This window comes from Chiloscyllium plagiosum, unplaced genomic scaffold (genome assembly GCF_037043375.1).
Source record: "Chiloscyllium plagiosum isolate Xiang-an unplaced genomic scaffold, Cpla_swu_hap1 HiC_scaffold_6, whole genome shotgun sequence".
Lineage (NCBI taxonomy): Eukaryota > Metazoa > Chordata > Chondrichthyes > Orectolobiformes > Hemiscylliidae > Chiloscyllium > Chiloscyllium plagiosum.
This window is the reverse complement of record NW_028270144.1, coordinates 63,918,916-63,937,096: the sequence shown is the minus strand read 5'-3', so window position 1 is coordinate 63,937,096 and position 18,181 is coordinate 63,918,916. Positions and strand designations below refer to the sequence as shown.

The window sequence follows — 18,181 nt, the reverse complement described above, 5'->3', positions numbered from 1 at the left end:
TTTGGTAAATCTTAATCAGTGGGTTTTAGCATACTAGTATTGTAGAAGGGAAGGTAAAAGATAGGTTTAGATAAATGAGTTGTAAATAGTTCTAAGTTAATTATTCTCTGTTAGACTTTTACAATTAAAGTTATTAATTTTTACTTTAAATAGTGACTTTTGGGATAGTTCTTTACCTCTCGAATTTTAACAGATTATAGCACGGAGTGAATCTTTTCTGTGTGTAGGGTTTAAATGAGCAGAGGGGTTTACCCCATGTCGTAACACTGCAGAAATATTAGAAACATCGGTCGAAATATTCCAAACTCACTGGATTCAAGAAGTTTGAGCAGAATGGAAAATCACTAATGTTAATAAAATCATTGAGTCATAGAGAGATATACAGCGTGGAAACAGTGCCTTTGGTCCAATTTGTCCATGCCAACCAGATATCCTAAATAAATCTAGTCCCATTTGTCAGCACCTGGCCCATATCCCTCTAAACCCTTCCTATTCATATACCCATCCAGATGCCTTTTAAATGCTGTAATTGTACCAGCCTCCACCACTTCCTCTAGCAGCTCATTCCGAGCACCCATCATCCTCTGCATTAAGAAGTTGCCCCTTAGGACCCTTTTAAATCTTTCTCCTCTCACCCGAAACCTATGCCCTCTAGTTCTAGACTCCCCCACCCCAGGGAAAAGACCTTGTCTATTTACCCTATCCATGCCCCTCATGATTTTATAAACCTCTATAAGACCTCAACCTCTGATGCTCCAGGGAAAACAGCCCCAGCATATTCAGCCTCTCCTTATAGTTTCTCCGAAGCTCTGGGTTGAAGTGTATAAATTTAGATGTTCTCAAGTTTTTGGTGTGCCATATTGCTCTGGAGAAATGAAGCTGTAAATCGCAATAAAGGTTACCTGTCACCTCCCCGCAACTCAGACTCTCATTGGAAAATATGAGATTTAGGGTGTAGGTTTGCTCGCTGAGCTGTAGGTTTGATATCTAGATGTTTCATTACCTGGCTAGGTAACATCAGTGGCGACCTCCAAGTGGAGGTCCTTGGAGGTCGCCACTGATGATGTTACCTAGCCAGGTAATTAAATGTCTGGATATCAAACCTACAGCTCAGCGAGCAAACCTACACCCTAAACCTCAACCTGAGCTACAAACCTTCATGGGTGGAGGAGAAAGTATTCGGAAATCACAGTTCAATGGTTTAGGTGAGTCATAAATTCAGGTCCACAGCACAGAAAAAGGCACTAGTCTGGCAAGTCTGCGCCAGTCAAAAAAAAACACAACTCTGCTAATCCTGTTTTCCAGCACTTGCATGCCTTGGAATTGCAATTGCTTTTCTCAATATTTCTTAAATGTTATGAGGGATTCTCCCTCTAACATCCTTACCAGCACTGACTTCCACATTCCCACCACCCTCAGTGAAACAAACTCCCCCAGCCCCAGTAATCCTCCTGCCCAATACTTTAAATCGTTGCCCTGGTCATTGATTCTTCCACGAAGAGGAAAAGTTTCTTCCTTTCTATGCCACCATAATCTTATACATCTCAAATATGTAGCCCCCTCAGTGTCCTGTGCTCAAATGAAAAGGACCCCAGGCTCCCATCATAACTAAAATGCTCATTATAAAAGTAATCTTCTCCTGCAAGAGAAAGGGCACTGTTCCAGTGATTGTGTGACACCATGCTTGTGTGAAATCATTGACATTGTTGAATATCTGGAAATGTGTGGAGCCTTGATGATGGTTAGATTGTTAAATATCAGTGGAGTATTTGAAGATGTGAGGTCTGAGTGCCAAAGAGTGCTGTGGAAAAAGTGAATGTTGGCATGGTAGGCACAAGTTGTACTGTGAGTATTTATTCATTCATTCAGCTTGACCACTTATGCAAAGTCACTGTATTTCTTTACCATCAGGTTGTCTCACCAGATTAGGAGCATTTTGGAATACCAAGTCAGGAACAGTATTACAACATTCAGACAAAAGTCTTCTGAACTGAACCAACAATATATGTGTATCCAAAGTCGGGTAAATAAAGCTCAATGCCAGACCCTTATCATTAATTTGGAGTGAGGTTCATTCATTTTGGTTTAAAAATACAACATCTTTTTAATAGATCTTATTTCAAGTGTGGCTACATGCTTAAATTAGTTTATTTTCACCATTTTTTTTGATAATAAGTAAATTAAAAGTGAACAACTTTATTTATTCTACAACTTACAGATTAAACCAGTGCCATGAACTAAATTTTCAACTGAATATTAAATAATGGGGTGATATATTTATAAACAGGTTAATCTTTCAAATCTCAATTCTCTGCTGGTAGAGAAAATGGCCCATAAAGTAAGATTCATGCAATGAACAACAGTGAATGCTTTCAGATTATTTGATGTGATCACCAAGGTAATGAAAAACAGTTAATTTGAACAGAAATAAGAAAAATGATCCAACATGCCTCAACTTAATATCGGCTTATGCATCATGTAGATAAAATAGGAGCAGAAGTAGAGCATTTAGCCCCTTTAGTCTGTTCTGCCATTCAATACGATGATGTTTGCCTTTTGAATTGCACATTCCCATTGACCCTGATAAACTTTGATCTCTATGCTTAGCAAAAATTTATTTTCCTCTGCATAAAAAAATTCAACGACCCTATCTTCAGAACCTAGAGTTCAAAAGTTGTACAATCCTCTTTTCTCCCCTGTCCAAAAAAGGCAACTCAATTTTCACTCTAACATTTTTGTGGCTCTTTTGCTAGAACTCTTACATCCCTCTCCACCTCAATGTTGCAATTATTGTAGATTTAAATAATACTCTTTTTTCACTCTTACTGCCAAAGTCAACAACTGCACATTTTCCAACATCAAATTCCATCAGATCAGCCAGATCTTTGCTCCGTCACTCAAACTATCTATATCTGTCTGTAAATTTTTTATGCATTGTCCTTAACATACTTTCCTATCTATCCAGGTGCTGTCTCGAATTCATCTACAATACCTTCTCACACCTCATTGATGTAAACTGTAAGAAGTTAAAGTCCCAGCACTTAACCCTGGAGGAATACAGAAGCACATCTGCCAATCAGTCAAATATCCATTTATGCAAACTCTGTTTTCCTGCCAATCAGCCAACCAAATTTGTATCACCACAAGTTTCCATTTTCCACACTAACCTTTGATGTCACACTTTATCAAATGTATTTACGAAATCCAAATGTAATGATCACGAGACATAATTCACTGACATGAAGTTAACTGTCAAATATAGATTGAACTCTGCACAACTGCATTGATCCCGGGACTATCACAACATTGCCTGCTTATCAACATCACATCCTGAATAAGCAAAAACGTCCTCCAAATGAACATTGGAATGACCATAGCCACTCTGATGTTGGCCAACAATTGTATCTACCATCTCTACCTGTTCCACCTGTAGACTCCTTACATTAAATTTTCATGTTCAGTCAGAACAAGAGTTTCAACTCTGTATCATAGCTATTATCAAGTTAGTCTATGTCTCCTTCTCAGTGCTGTTCACAAAGCTCCCAAAGTCACAGTCACCTGCCATAGCCGTAGATCAGACAGAAACTAAGGCTGCAAAAGAGTGAGATTTGAAATGAAAGACAGTAGGAGATTTGGCAGAGGATCTTAATGCATAAAGCTACCGTCAAGGATGGAAGGGAGATTGGGTATGAAGTATATTTTTATGTTTACATTTTTGAAAAGACTATAAATATTTTTATTGATCTGTGATAACTACTTAACTGTAAATATATTATTAGTTTGCTTTCATGGCCAAGATATAGAATACAGGCATTCTCAAGTCTGGAAAGGGGGGGCTGGTAACTCATACACAGTTAGCTGGCTCTAAATTGTATGATTAGCATTCTAACACCTTTTTTTGGACCCACATCTAAACTTTCTTATTATTACCAGCACACACTATTCATGGTACATCAGTATAGCTTTTATCAAAAGTAACCAAACTTATACATGAGAACAGATATTTTCTTTAAAGAAAATCATTAACTTCACTGATACCAAGACTGGAAGATTGTTGTCTGACTCAATAGGGTAAGCATACATTGCCTTTAATGTGCATTTTTATGCTGACAGGTCATCTCTGTTCTTTAACATTACAAAATGAAAAACGGTTAAGATATTTCTTCTCAAAGGTACATATTGTTGGATCAGACAAGGTATGAGAAAGACAGAAAATCTGACCTCTCCCCATCTGCAACTTTTAGAGTGTCAGTCTACATTCCGATGCTCAAAATTCTGGAATGGAACTTGAATCCACAATCTTCTGGCACACAGAGTGTTACTCATGCCAGATAATATTAACTTGCCTATAATCAAGGATAATCATGCTCATCTTTTTTTTTTCTAAACAAAAGACACAAAAATTTAGCATGCTATTGTATCCATCTTGTACTGAAGAATAACGACTCATGTTATAGATTGATTTAAAGAAACTGGGCAACTCATTTTCTCCGGTATACAACACATTAAAGTTTCTTACCTCTGAGATATTCTTTTGTGTGACCATCACATGGGAATTTCTCCCTTCCCATTCTTCTACCACGTGGTTGACTTCAGCAGTTTTCTGTGCAAAGTTTGTGTGAGAATTCAGTAATGTGACTTCATAGAATTCTTGGATATCTAAAGAAAAAAAACAAACCATTTCTCTGAAAAACAAGATAAATTTAGGAACAATTATTGAAATTTTTTAATTGTCTTTTAAAATTCCATGTTTTGCCAGAATTGATTTCAGAGACTACCAAAGTGACAAGTTTAAATAATTTGTTGATTCAATATATGGCAAGAGAAAAATGTACTACTCCAAATTAAGTTATGCTTTTAGGCAAGCCTGCACTTTGTATCTGTTAAGAATGCAATAAAACCAGATAAAAAATTTCCCAATGGGCCTCCAGGCAAGATTTGCACCTTCCTGTGGTGAAGGAAATAATGATTGTGATGACTTAATTGGACAACGGTCTAAATATCAGATTCTTGCCACTGGGAAAACAATTGGGGTAGTCCTCTCTTCTTGGACAATGAGATCTTACCAACAGGTGTCATGGAAGCTACATGCACACATCTGCATGCGATTAATTACATAATTTCCCTCAGTAACTTCCCCTTCCCAATTCTTGCTACTAAGAAACTCAATGCTTCAAAACCCGATAATAAAAAAAGCTAGAGAGGGCTCCTGTCAAGTTTGCTCTATTACTTACAGCCAAGGACTTACCCCGACTATATCAGCCATCTTCCTTGGCTACAACCACTACAACTGTGGCAGGTGCCTCCATGGTCTTGGCATGGTATCTATCTGGAGCCTCATTCCACAGAACTGAGCAATAACAACACGGCAACCTCAGATATAGGGCATGGTCAGGCAGCACTTGTTCTTTTGCACACAGCCTCAGACAATAGTAACTGGATCTAAGGAAGTGATTTAGCATGCAGATTAGGTCAGCCATCTCTGGCAAGACAGCCAGGAACCCCTTTATTTAACTTCAGATTTATTTAATATTGTCACTTGTACCGAAGTATAGTGAAAAGTGGATAATGGTGCCACATTCCAGCACCATCTTGGATTACAGAATAACTTACTGAATAAAGTTAAAAATCACACAACACCAGGTTATAGTCCAACAGGTTTAATTGGAAGCACACTAGCTTTCGGAGCGACACTCCTTCATCAGGTGATTGTCCAAATCATTACTGAATAAAGACAGTGAGGATAAAAGGGTCCTTCTCAGGCTGGCTTGTGAGAACACAAGTGGTGTTCCACAAGGTTCAGTTTTGGGACCGCAACTTTTCATTTATATAATAATGATCTGGATGAAGGAACTGAGGGCATTCTGACTAAGTTTGACGATGATACAAAGGTAGGTAGAGAGGCAGGTAGCATTGAGGAGGCGGGAAGGCTGGAGAAGGATTTGGGCAAGTTAGAAGAGTGGACAAAGTAGTAGCAGATGAAGTACAACAAGAAAAGTGTGAGGTCATGCATCTTGGTAGGAAGAATAGAGGCTTGGTGGAAAATGTGGAAAAAATTCAGAAGTCTGAAGTACAAAGAGACTTGGGAGTTCTAGTCCAGGATTCTCACAAGGTAAACTTGCATTGAGTCAGTAGTTAGGATCGCAAATGCAATTATTGCGAGGACTTGAATATAAAAGCAGGGATGTACTCCTGAGGCTCTGGTCAGACCACATTTGGAGCATTGTGTGCAGTTTTGGGCCCCATATCTCAGGAAGGATGTACTGGCCCTGGAGTGTGTTCAGAGGATGTTCACAATAATGATCCCAGGCGTGAAAAGCTTAACGTAGGAGGCACGCTTGAGAACTCTGGGTTTATACTCGATGGAGTTTAGAAGGATGAGGGGTGATCGAATTGAAACATACAGAATGCTGAATGGCCTGGACAGAGTAGATGTTTAAAAGATGTTTCCATTGGGAGGAGAGACTACAACCAGAGGGCATCGCCTTACAGTAAAGGGAAGACCTTTTAGAATGGAGATAAGGAGAAACTTCTTTAGCCAGAGAGTGGGGATTCTATGGAATTCATTGCCACAGAAGGCTGTGGAGGCCAGGTCATTGTGTATATTTAAGACTGAGATAGATAGTATCTTGAGTATCAAGGGGATCAAGGGTTACAGGGAGAAAGCTGGAGAATGGTGTTGAGAAATAACTGAATGGCGGAGCAAAGTCCATGGGCTGAATGGCCTAATTTCTACTCTTATGTCTTACGGTCTTATTAAACTGTATAAGTGGTAAAATACTAAAAAAAAAATTATTAAATGTATATTACTAAAACAGCTTCAAAAGTTCATCTTGCCCCCTCCACAGATTTCACATTCTCTGCTTTTCCAATCAACGCCATCTGACACCTTCCCTGGGATCATGGCAATGTGTTCCTTTTCTGTTGCCATAGCTTCAGTGTCCACTGCCTCAGAGCTGAGACGGTCACATTGTGTGGGCTCCCCACCACCTCTGACACTAGACAGGTCCTGGCTCAGAGGTCATGATTCAGTGCAAAGGGCAGGGCATCTAACAGCCTCTGGCTCATCAGGTTAAAAAAAAGTACGGAAAAGGCCAGTGGCTTGTTTCAATAGGAAACACTGAAAAGAACACATATAGTTGTGGCAGTGAGATCATGCATACAATACATTGCTGTGAAAATTCCAGAGAAGCTGCACATGGCAGCAGTTTCTGTAACAAACACACTGTACATATGATTTGGAGATGCCGGTGTTGGACTGGGGTGTACAAAGTTAAAAATCACACAACACCAGGTTATAGTCCAACAGGTTTAATTGGAAGCACACTAGCTTTCGGAGCGACGCTCCTTCATCAGGTGATAGTGGAGGGCTCGATCATAACACAGAATTTATAGCAAAAATTTGCAGTGTGATGTAACTGAAATTATACATTGAAAAATTGATTGTCTGTTAAGCCTTTCATCTGTTAGAATACAGTGATAGTTTGACTTCTTTCATGTAAACTGCATGAATTTATGTAAAACTCTGTTATCGCACTTTTTAGATTAGAATCAATCTAAACATCAGGTCATAGACACAGAACACAGGGGGCTAACACCTTCAACATATTGTCTAGCCATCACCATTGTTAACAGCTAACAGCTAACCCGAGAATGCAACTTTTTAAAAAAAAGGGTTTTGTGATTTACACATGAAAGAAGTGAATCTATCACTGTATTCTAACAGATGAAAGGCTTAACAATCAATTTTTCAATGTATAATTTGTATAGCTACATGCTTGCAGGATGTTTGCACTGGTGGACAGCTTCAATTTGCCAGATCAATTTCATTTGCACAGCTGAGTGGAATGTTTCACATTGGTAAATTGATTTACCTGTTTGATATTATTCATTACTCTATGCAATAAATTAAAAATTGCATAACACTAGGATATAGTCCAACAGGTTTATTTGGAGGCACTAGCTTTTGAAGCCCTGCTTCTTCATCAGGTGGTTATGAAGCAGGACCATAGACACAGAATTTATAGCAACTGATTACACAGTCTCATGCAGTTGAAATGATATATTGAACAAAGCTAGATAGTTAAATCTTTCATGTTTTAGAGTGGGATTGCTGGTTTCGGTTCTTTAATACGTAAATCACAGAAGTTCTTTTAAATCACATTCGCAATTCAACTTAAGGTTTTATAACAAAAGATGACGTCTCAGCTCAGACAATGCCTTAAAGGTGGGAGGTGAGAGTCTGTCTGTATCCCAATCTTGTATCAGACGGGCTCTATTACCAAAATGGAATTTACAAAATATTACATGGATTGACTGCCTGCAGGTTTTTCATTTTATGAGCAAAATAGAATGTATCTGCAAACATAATTCTGCAAATACAAATTCACCCCATAGACTTGTGTGGGTGGGTGCGTGCAGGTGTGTGTGTGTGTGTGTGTGTGTGTGTGTGTGTGTGTGTGTGTGTGTGTGTGTGTGTGTGTGTGTGTGTGTATATATGTGTGTGTGTGTGTGTATATATGTGTGTGTGTGTGTGTATATATGTGTGTATATATGTGTGTATATATGTGTGTATATATGTGTGTATATATGTGTGTATGTGTGAGAGAGAGAGTGCGCACAGAGTGAGAGAGTAGAGAGAGCAGAGAGAGAGTAGAGAGCAGAGAGAGAGTAGAAAGAGAGTAGAGAGAGAAGGGAGGGGAGACAGCGTCGAGAGAGAGACAGTAGAAAGAGAGAGACAGAGAGCAAGTAGAGACAGTGAGTACAGAGAGAGACAGTGTATAGAAAGTGCACAGAGAGAGTGTAAAGAGTGAGACCATGTATATAGAGGGAGTAGAGAGAGAGAGATAAAGGAGGGGAGAGAGAGCAGAGAGTAGAGACAGAATAGGAAGAGAGGGTTGAGAGAGAGTAGAGAGCTGAGAAACAATAGAGACGACAGAGAGAGAAGAGCGAGAAGAAAGAATAGATAGAGAGGGTAGAGAGCTGAGAGAGTAGACAGAGTATAGAGAGTGCACAGAGAGTGTGTGTGTACAGAGAGAGTGTATGTAGAGAGAGGGAAAGCAGAGAGAGAGAGAGAACACAGAGTAGAGAGCTGAGAGAGTCGAGAAAGAAGGGATGGAAGAGAGAGCAGAGCGAGTAAAGAGAGAAGAGAGAGTAGCGTAGAGAGTAGCGTAGGGATAGAGGGTAGAGACAGACAGACAGGAGAGAGAGTAGAGAGACACACAGAGTGAATAGAGAGAGTCGAGATTGTATTGAGAATGCACAGAGAGAAAGTGTATAGAGAGAGTAGATAGATAGAGTGTATAGAGAGAGTGTGTGTATAGAAAGAGAGTGCAGATAGAGGGACTGTGGAGACAGTGAATAGAGAGTGTACAGAGAGAAAGTGTATAGAGAGAGGGTAGGGAGAAAGAAGACAGAAGAGTATTGAGAGAGTAGAGAAAGCAGAAACAGTAGAGAGAGTGTATGGAGAGAGTGTAGAGAGAGTGTAGAGAGAGTGTCAGTGAATAGGGAGAGTGTGTATAGAGACAATAGGGAGAGTGCGTAGAGTAGGGCCAGAGTGAGGAGAGAGAGAGAGAAATAGGAGGGGGGAGGGAGAGAGAGAGAGAGAGAGAGAGAGAGAGAGAGAGAGAGAGAGAGAGAGAGAGAGAGAGAGAAGAAAGAGAGAAAAGAGAGAAAAGAGAGAAGAAAGAGAGAAGAAAGAGAATTGAGAGAGAGAGAGAGAGAGAGAGAGAGAGAGAGAGAGAGAGAGAGAGAGAGAGAGAGAGAGAGTAGAAAGAGAGAATCGAGAGAGAGAGTAGAGAGAGTAGAGTGACAGACAGTAGGGAGAGAGTAGAGAGACACAAGGAGAGACACAAAAAGTAGAGAGTAGAGACAGTGCATAGAGAGAGTGTGTATGGACAGAGTATGTGTAAAGAGGGAGAGTAGGGACAAGTAGAGAGAGCAGAGGGAGAGAGAGTGGAGAGAGATAAAGAGTAGAGAGAAAGAGTAGAGAGCAGAGGAAGGGAGTAGAGAGAGAAAGAATAGAGAGAAAAAGAGGAAAGGAGAGAGAGTATTGAGAAAGAGTAGAGACAGAGAGAACAGAGAGAGGGAGGATAGAGTGTGTATATAGAGAGGGTATGGAAAGAGAGTATGTACAGAGAGAGAGTAGAGAGAGAAAGAGTAGAGGGGAGAGAGAGTGAGTATTGAGAAATAGGAGAGAGAGTAGAGGGGTGTATAGAGAGAGTATATGGAGACAGAGTATGGAGAGGGAGAGAGCGTAGAGAGAGCAGATACAGAGTGTGGAGAGAGCGAGAGTGTGGAGAGAGCGAGAGTGTGGAGGGAGCGAGAGTGTGGAGGGAGCGAGAGTGTGGAGGGAGCGAGAGTGTGGAGGGAGCGAGAGTGTGGAGGGAGCGAGAGTGTGGAGGGAGCGAGAGTGTGGAGGGAGCGAGAGTGTGGAGGGAGCGAGAGTGTGGAGGGAGCGAGAGTGTGGAGAGAGCGAGAGTGTGGAGAGAGCGAGAGTGTGGAGAGAGCGAGAGTGTGGAGAGAGCGAGAGTGTGGAGAGAGCGTAGAGAGCGTAGAGAGAGTAGAGAGAGATCGCAGAGAGACAGCCAGACAGTAGAGAGAGCAAGAGAGAGCGTAGAGAGCCAGACAGTAGAGAGAGAGCCAGACAGTAGAGAAAGAAAGTGGATAGAGAGTGTATCGAGAGAGTGTGTACACAGTGTATGGAGAGAGAATAGAGAGCAGAGACAGTAGAGAGAAAGACTAAAGAGAGAGTATACAGCTTGTACAGAGAGAGTGTGTATAGAAAGTGGAGAGGGAGAGAGTAGAGAGACAAAGACAAGAGAATAGAGTGAGTAGAGAGAGAGTAGACACAGTGAATAGAGCAAAAGTGTATAGAGAGACTAGGGATAGAGTAGACAGTTGAGGGAATAGAAAGAGAGTAGACAGAGTAGAGCCAGTAGAGAGCAGAGAGAGAGTACAGAGAGCAAAGAGTAGAGACAGTGTAGAGATAGTGTATAGAGAGTAGAGAGTGTACAGAGAGCATAAGTAGAGCGAGTGTAGAGAGAGAGTAGAGCAAGACAGAGAGAGTAGAGAATATATATATATATATATATATATATATATAAATAAGAGAGAGAGAGAGAGAGAGGATGCATTGAGAGTAGATGGAGAGTACAAAGAGAGGAGAGAAAGTAGAGGGAGAAAGAGTAGAGTGTATAGAGAACATGAGTAGAGGGAGAGTAGAGAGAGTGTATAGAGAGCATGAGTAGAGAGAGTAGAGCAAGAGAGCAGAGCGAGAGTGTGCAGAGCGAGAGAGAATGTATAGGGAGTAGAGCAAGTTCAGAGAGAGGAAAGAGTGGAGAGAGAGAGTAGAGCAAGGGTAGAGAGAGTAGAGAAAGTGTGCAGAGAATAGAGAGAGTGTACAGAGAGAGAGCTGGTGTAGAGAGTAGAGAGAGTAGAGAGTGCATAGAGATGATGAGGAGAGAGAGAATAGAGAGTAGAGAGAGAGAGAGTAGAGAGAGAGTAGAGAGAGAGAGAGAGAGTAGAGAGAGAGAGAGTAGAGAGAGAGAGAGTAGAGAGAGAGAGAGTAGAGAGAGAGAGAGTAGAGAGAGAGAGAGTAGAGAGAGAGAGAGAGAGAGAGAGAGAGAGAGAGAGAGAGAGAGAGAGAGAGAGAGAGAGAGAGAGAGAGAGAGAGAGAGAGAGAGAGAGAGTAGAGAGTAGAGAGAGAGAGAAGAGCCAGTAGAGAGTAGTTGAAACTTTATTGCTGGAACAGCACAGCAGGTCAGGCAGCATCCAGGGAACAGGAGATTCGACATTTCGGGCACAGGCCCTTCTTCAGGAATGAGCAGAGAGTGTTCAGCAGGAGAAGATAAAAGGTAGGGAGGAGGGACTTGGAGGAGGGGCGTTGGAAATGTGATAGGTGGAAAGAGGTCAAGGTGAGGGTGATAGGTCGGAGTAGGATGGAGGCGGAGAGGTCAAGAAGAAGACTGCAGGTCCTGCAGTCTTCTTCCTAAGACCTGCAGTCTTCTTCTTGACCTCTCCACCTCCATCCTACTCCGACCTATCACCCTCACCTTGACCTCTTTCCACCTATCACATTTCCAACGCCCCTCCTCCAAGTCCCTCCTCCCTACCTTTTATCTTCTCCTGCTGAACACTCTGCTCATTCCTGAAGAAGGGCCTGTGCCCGAAACGTCGAATCTCCTGTTCCCTGGATGCTGCCTGACCTGCTGTGCTGTTCCAGCAATAAAGTTTCAACTTTGATCTCCAGCATCTGCAGACCTCACTTTCTCCCAGTAGAGAGTAGAGCAAGCGAGCGACAGCAAGCGAGCGAGAGCGACCGAGCGCAGAGAGTGTATAGAGAGAGACCGTATATAGAGATAGAGAGAAAGACAGAGGGTAGGAAGAACGTATAGAGAGTAGAGACAGTAGACAGAGTGTATAGAGAGACAAACAGTAGACAGAGTGTATAGTGAGAGAGAGAGAGAGAGTAGAGAGAGAATAGAGAGAATAGAGAGATTGTGTAGAGAGAGTAGAGACAGGAGAGGAGAGAGAGAAAGGGAATAGAGTAGAGAGTCGGAGAGAGGGGAGAGGAGAGACAGGAGAGAGAGAGTAGACGGGGAAAGAGTAGACAGTAGAGAGATAAGGAGAGAGAGTGGAGACAGTGCATAGAGAAAGAGTGTATAGGGAAAGTGTGTGTATAGAGGGAGAGTAGGGATAGAGAAGAGAGAGACTAAAGAGTAGAGAGAGAGCAAAGGGAGGGGATAGAGAGAGTAGAGTGAGAATAGAAAGAGTTCACAATAGAGAGTAGAGGAGAGAGGTGAAAGAGGAAGGAGAGAGAGGGGAGAGAGTAGACAGATCATTGAGAGAGAGTAGAGAGAGGATAGAGTGTGTCCAGAGTGTGGATACAGAGTGTGTATGGAGAGAGTGTGTACAGAGAGAGCAGACAGCGAGTAGAAAGACAGAGGGTAGAGACAGTGAATAGAGAGAGTGTATAGAGACAATGTGTATATAGAGAGAGTAGAGAGAGTAGACAGAGAGCAGAGACAGTAGAGAGAGTATTGAGGGGGAGTGGGAGTGTATAGAGAGAGAGAGAGAAAGAAAGAAAGAAAGGGAGGGAGGGGTGAGAGAGAGGAAGGAGAGAGAAACAGAGAGGGGTGGTGAGGAGAGAGAGAGTAGACAGAGAGTAGTGAGAGAGTAGATAGAGGATAGAGAGTGTACAGAGAGAGAGCGTGTACATAGAGAGAGAAAGAGAGAGAAGGGAGAGAGTAGGGAGACAAAGGAGAGAGAGAGAGTGCAGAGAGACTGGATAGAGAGTGTATCAAGACTGCGTATGGAGAGTGTATATACAGAGAGATAGAGCGCAGAGTGGGGAGGGGAGAGAGGAGAGAGAGCGCGGAGTGAGTAGGGGAAGGGGGAGAGGACTGGGGAGAGAGAGTAGAGACAGTACAGAGAGAGAATACAGAGAGTGTATAGAGAGAGAGCATGTATAGAGAGTAGAGACAGAGAATAGAACCAGAGAGAGTACAGAGTGTATATAAGAGAGAGAGAGAGAGAGAGAGAGAGAGAGAGAGAAAAGAGAGAGAGAGAGAGAGAAAAGAGAGAGAGAGAGAGAGAAAAGAGAGAGTACAGAGAAAGAGAGAGTATAGAGAGACAGTAGAGAGAGGGTGTACAGAAAAAGAGAGAGATTAGAGAAAGGGGAGAGAGAGGAAAGAGAGAGAGAGGAAAGAGAGAGTAGAGACAGTAGAGTGAGTGTATAGAGAGAGGGTAGACACAGTAGAGAAAGTAGGGAGACAGAGTGTAGAGAGAGAGAGGGGTGGGGAGAGAGAGAGAGAGGTGGGGAGAGAGAGGTGGGGAGAGAGGGAGGGGGAGAGAGTGGAGGGCGAGAGTGTGGAGGGCGAGAGTGTGGAGGGCGAGAGTGTGGAGAGAGCGTGTATAGAGAGAGCGTGTATAGAGAGTAGAGAGTAGAGCCAATAGAGAACAGACAGAGAGTAGAGTGTACAGAGACAGAGAGTAGAGTGTACAGAGACAGAGAGTAGAGTGTACAGAGACAGAGAGTAGAGTGTACAGAGACAGTGCATGTATAGAGAGAGTGAGTAGAGAGAGTGTAGAAAAAATGTATAGAGAGAGTAGAGAGTGTATATAGAGAGAGAGTTGAGCGTGTATAGAGAACATGTATAGAGAGTAGAGGAAGAGAGAGAGAATATATATAGAGAGCGAGAGGGGAGAGAGTAGAGAGAGTGTATACAGAGCATGAGTAGAGAGAGAGTGTGTATAGAGAGATAGTAGAGAAAGTAGAGCGAGAAGAGAGTAGAGAGAGTGTATAGACAGCATGAATGAGAGAGAGTGGAGAGAGTGGCAAGCGCGTGTATAGAGAGACAGCACGTGTATTGAGAGAGAATGTGTGTATAGAGAGAGAATGTGTGTATAGAGAGAGAATGTGTGTATAGAGAGAGAATGTGTGTATAGAGAGAGAATGCGTGTATAGAGAGTAGAGCCAATAGAGAACAGAGACAGAGAGTAGAGAGTAGAGAGAGTGTACAGAGACAGCGCATGTATAGAGAGAGAGTGTGTAGAAATAATGTATAGAGAGAGTAGAGAGTGTATAGAGAGAGTAGTGTATAGAGAGCATGTATAGAGAGAGTAGAGAGAGAGAGAAAGAGAGAGAGAATGTATATAGAGTAGAGAGAGAGTACAGAGAGAGGGGAGAGAGTAGAGAGTGTATACAGAGCATGAGTAGAGAGTGTGTATAGAGAGAGAGTAGAGAAAGTAGAGAGAGTGTATAGAGAGAGAGAGAGAGAAGAGCGAGAGGAGGGAGAGAGTAGAGAGTGTATAGAGAGAGCATGCATAAAGAGTACAGAGAGAGGAGAGTACAGCGAGAGGAGAGTAGAGATAGTGTATAGAGAGCATGAGTAGAGAGTAGAGCGAGAGAGAGAGAAAAGAGTGAGAGGAGAGAGAGAGTAGAAAGTGTATAGAGAGCATGTGTGTAGAGTGTATAGAGAGAGAGCATGGGTAGAGAGAGTACAGAGAGGAGAGCATGAGTAGAGAGAGTAGTGCGAGAGAGAGTGTACAGAGACAAAGTAGAGAGAGAGAGAGAGACAGAGAGTGAGTGTAGAGAGAGTGTATAGAGTAGAGACAGTAGACAGATTGTGTAGAGAGAGTGTATAGCGAGAGAGACAGAGAGAGAACATGTGTAGAGAGAGAGGAGAGAATAGAGACAGACAGGAGAGAGTAGAGACAGAGAGGAGAGAATAGAGGAGAGAATAGAGAAAGGGAAGAGAGTATAGAGAGAGAGAGAGAGAGAGAGAGTAGAGAGATGGAGAGCGTGACAGAGAGAGTAGAGAGGAGAGAGAGACTAGAGAGAGAGGGTAGACAGAGGAAGAGTAGAGAGAGTAGAGCGATGAGGAGAGAGAGTAGAAAGACAAAGTACAGAGAATAGAGAGAGCGAGTAGAGACAGTGCATAGAGAAATTGTGTATAAAGAAAGTGTGTGTATAGAGGGATAGTAGGGACAGTAGAGAGAGACTATAGAGTAGAGAGAGAGAGAGAGCGCGCACACAAAGGGGAGGGATAGAGAGAGAGTAGAGGAGAGCGAGGAGAGAGAAAGAGAGAGAGGGATGGTGAGGAGAGAGTGGGGGGAGAGAAAGTAGACAGAGAGAATATTGAGAGAGAGTAGCGAGAGGAGACAGAGTGTACAGAGTGTGGATAGAGTGTGTATGGAGAGAGAGTGTGTACAGAGAGACCGAGCAGACAGTGAATAGAGGGAGAGAGTAGGGAGACAAAGAGGGCAGACAGAAAGAACAGACAGTGAATAGAGAGAGAGTGCATAGAGAGAATGTGTATATAGAGAGAGGGAGTAAAGAGAGAGTAGACAGAGAGCAGAGACAGTAGAGAGAGAGAGAGTATTGAGGGGGAGAGGGAGTAGAGAGAGGTGGAGGGTGAGGAGAGAGAGATGGCGAAGAGAGAGAGTGTAGACAGAGTATTGAGAGAGTAGAGAGGATAGACAGTGTACGGAGAGAGTGTGTACATAGAGAGAGAGAGAGAGGGAGAATGGAGAGAATAGGGAGACAAAGAGGAGAGAGCGAGAGTAGAGACAGTGAGTAGAAAATGGATAGAGAGTGTGTCTATATAGAGAGAGTAGGGACAGAGTAGAGAGAGGGAGTAGAGAGAGAGCACAGACAGTAGAGAATATTGAGAATAGAGAGTAGAGAGACAGTAATGAGAGAGAGTAGAGAGAGGAGAGTGTAGGGAGAGATGAGAGAGAGAAGAGTAGAGAGAGAGAGAGAGGAGTATAGAGAGAGAGAGAGAGAGAGAGAGAAAGAGGACAGAGAGGGAGGAGAGTAGAGAGAGAAAGAGGAGAAAGGAGAGAGATTAGAGAGAGTAGGTAGAGTGTAAAGAGAGAGAATAGAAAGAATGTATAGACACTGCGTAAAGAGAGCGAGTAGAGAGTGTATGGAGACAGAGCGTGTATAAAGAGTAGAGAAAGAGAGAGAAAAGGGGAGAGAGAAAGAGGAGAAAGAGTAGAGAGAGGGAGTAGAGAGAGATTAGATAGATAGATTAGGGAGAGAGTGTAAATAGAGAGTATGGAGTGTAGAGAGAACGAGTCGAGAGAGTAGAGACAGTGCATACAGAGTGTATAGAGAGAGTGTGTATAGAGACAGAGTAGGGAGAGAGTAGAGAAAGAAAGAGAGAAAGAGTAGAGAGGAGAGAGTAGAGAGAGATTAGAAAAAGAGTAGGTAGAGAGTGTACAGAGAGAGTATATGGACAGCGAGTAGTGAGTGAGTTGAGTGCGTATACAGAGACAGAGCACGTATAGAGAGACGAGAGTACAGAGAGAGAGCATGTACAGAGAGAGGAGAGAAAGAGTAGAGAGAGAGTAGAGAGATAAAGAGGAGAGAGAGTAGAGACACAGAGTAGAGAGAGTGGAGAGAAAGAGTAGAGAATGGAGAGAGTAGAGAGAGGGAGTAGAGAGAGGAAGAGTAGAGAGAGATTAGATTGCAAGAATAGAGAAGAAAGAGAGAGCGTGTCAAGAGTAGAGGTAGGGAGATTAGAGTGTACAGAGAGAGTAGAGAAAGTGTATACAATGAGAGCATGTATGTAGAGAGAGGAGAGAGCGAGTGGAGAGTGTATAGAAAGAATGGATAGAGTGTGTAGAGGGAGTGCATAGAGAGAGGAGAGAAGAGACAGTAGAGAGAGAGTGTATGGAGAGAGTGTGTATAGAGAGTAGGGAGAGAGTAGAGACAAAGAGCAGAGAGAGTAGAAAGAGAGAGAGTAGAGACTGTGAATAGAGAAAGAGTGTATAGAAAGAGATTAGGGACAGAGTAGAGAGAGAGAGAGAGAGAGCGAGGGAGAGAGAGAGGGAGAGAGAGAGGGAGAGTACAAAGAGTAGGGAGAGGAGAGAGAGAAAAAAAGAGTAGAGTAGAGAGACAAAGTAATAAGAGAGACAGAGTAGAGGGAGAGAGTAGCAAGAGAGTGTATAGAAAAGGTATAGAGAGAATGGATAGCGTGTATAGACTGTGTATGGAGAGAATGTATAGAAGAGAGCAGACAGAGAGGAGACAGTAGAGAGTGTAGAGACAGTAAATAGAGAAAGAGTGTATAGAGAGGGTGTATAGAGCATGTGTATAGAGAGAGTAAAGAGAGAGAGAGTAGAGAGACAGTTGAGGGAGAGATTAGCAAGAGTCGAGACAGTAAGTAAAGCAAGAGAGTGAGAGAGATTGTGAAGGGAATAGAGAAAGAGTAGAGAGAGAAAGAGTAGAGAGTTGAGACAAATTGTCGAGAGAAAAGAGAGAGAGGAAAGAGAGGGGAGGGAGTGCATACAGAAAAAGTGTGTATGGAGAGTGTATGTATAGAGTTAAGAGACAGAGTAAAGAGTAAAGAGAGAGTAGAGAGAGTGTATAGAGAGAGAGTAGAGTGTGTATGGAGAATACAGAGAGTAAAGAGAGAGTAGAGTGTGTGTGGAGAGAGCAGAGAGACAGTAGAGAGAGAGGGAAAAAAAGAGGAGAGAGGAAACAGCAGAGACAGAGTATGCAGAGAGTGAGCAGAGAGAGAGACTGGAGAGAGTTGGGAGAGAGAGTAGAGAAAGTGTGGAGAGAGTATAGAGAAAGAAGGGAGAGAGTAGAGAGACAAGAGTAGAGAGTAGAGGGAGAGAGCAGAGATACAGTAGGGAGCGAAAGAGTGGAGAGAGACTTGCAACCTGGATG

The 18,181-nt window shown here is 42.6% G+C and overlaps 1 protein-coding gene across 8 annotated transcripts in view; it reads right to left on the bottom strand.

Annotated features, from left to right (window-relative positions):
- Positions 1–18,181, bottom strand: part of dlg2 (discs, large homolog 2 (Drosophila)) — a 1,025,979-nt gene that overhangs the window by 877,986 nt on the left and 129,812 nt on the right. For all 8 annotated transcript variants that reach the window (XM_043691613.2, XM_043691616.2, XM_087988059.1 and 5 more), the window contains one exon: positions 4,520–4,659. In XM_043691613.2, the coding sequence (XP_043547548.2) occupies positions 4,520–4,659 (140 nt within the window). The remainder of the gene's footprint in view (positions 1–4,519; positions 4,660–18,181) is intronic.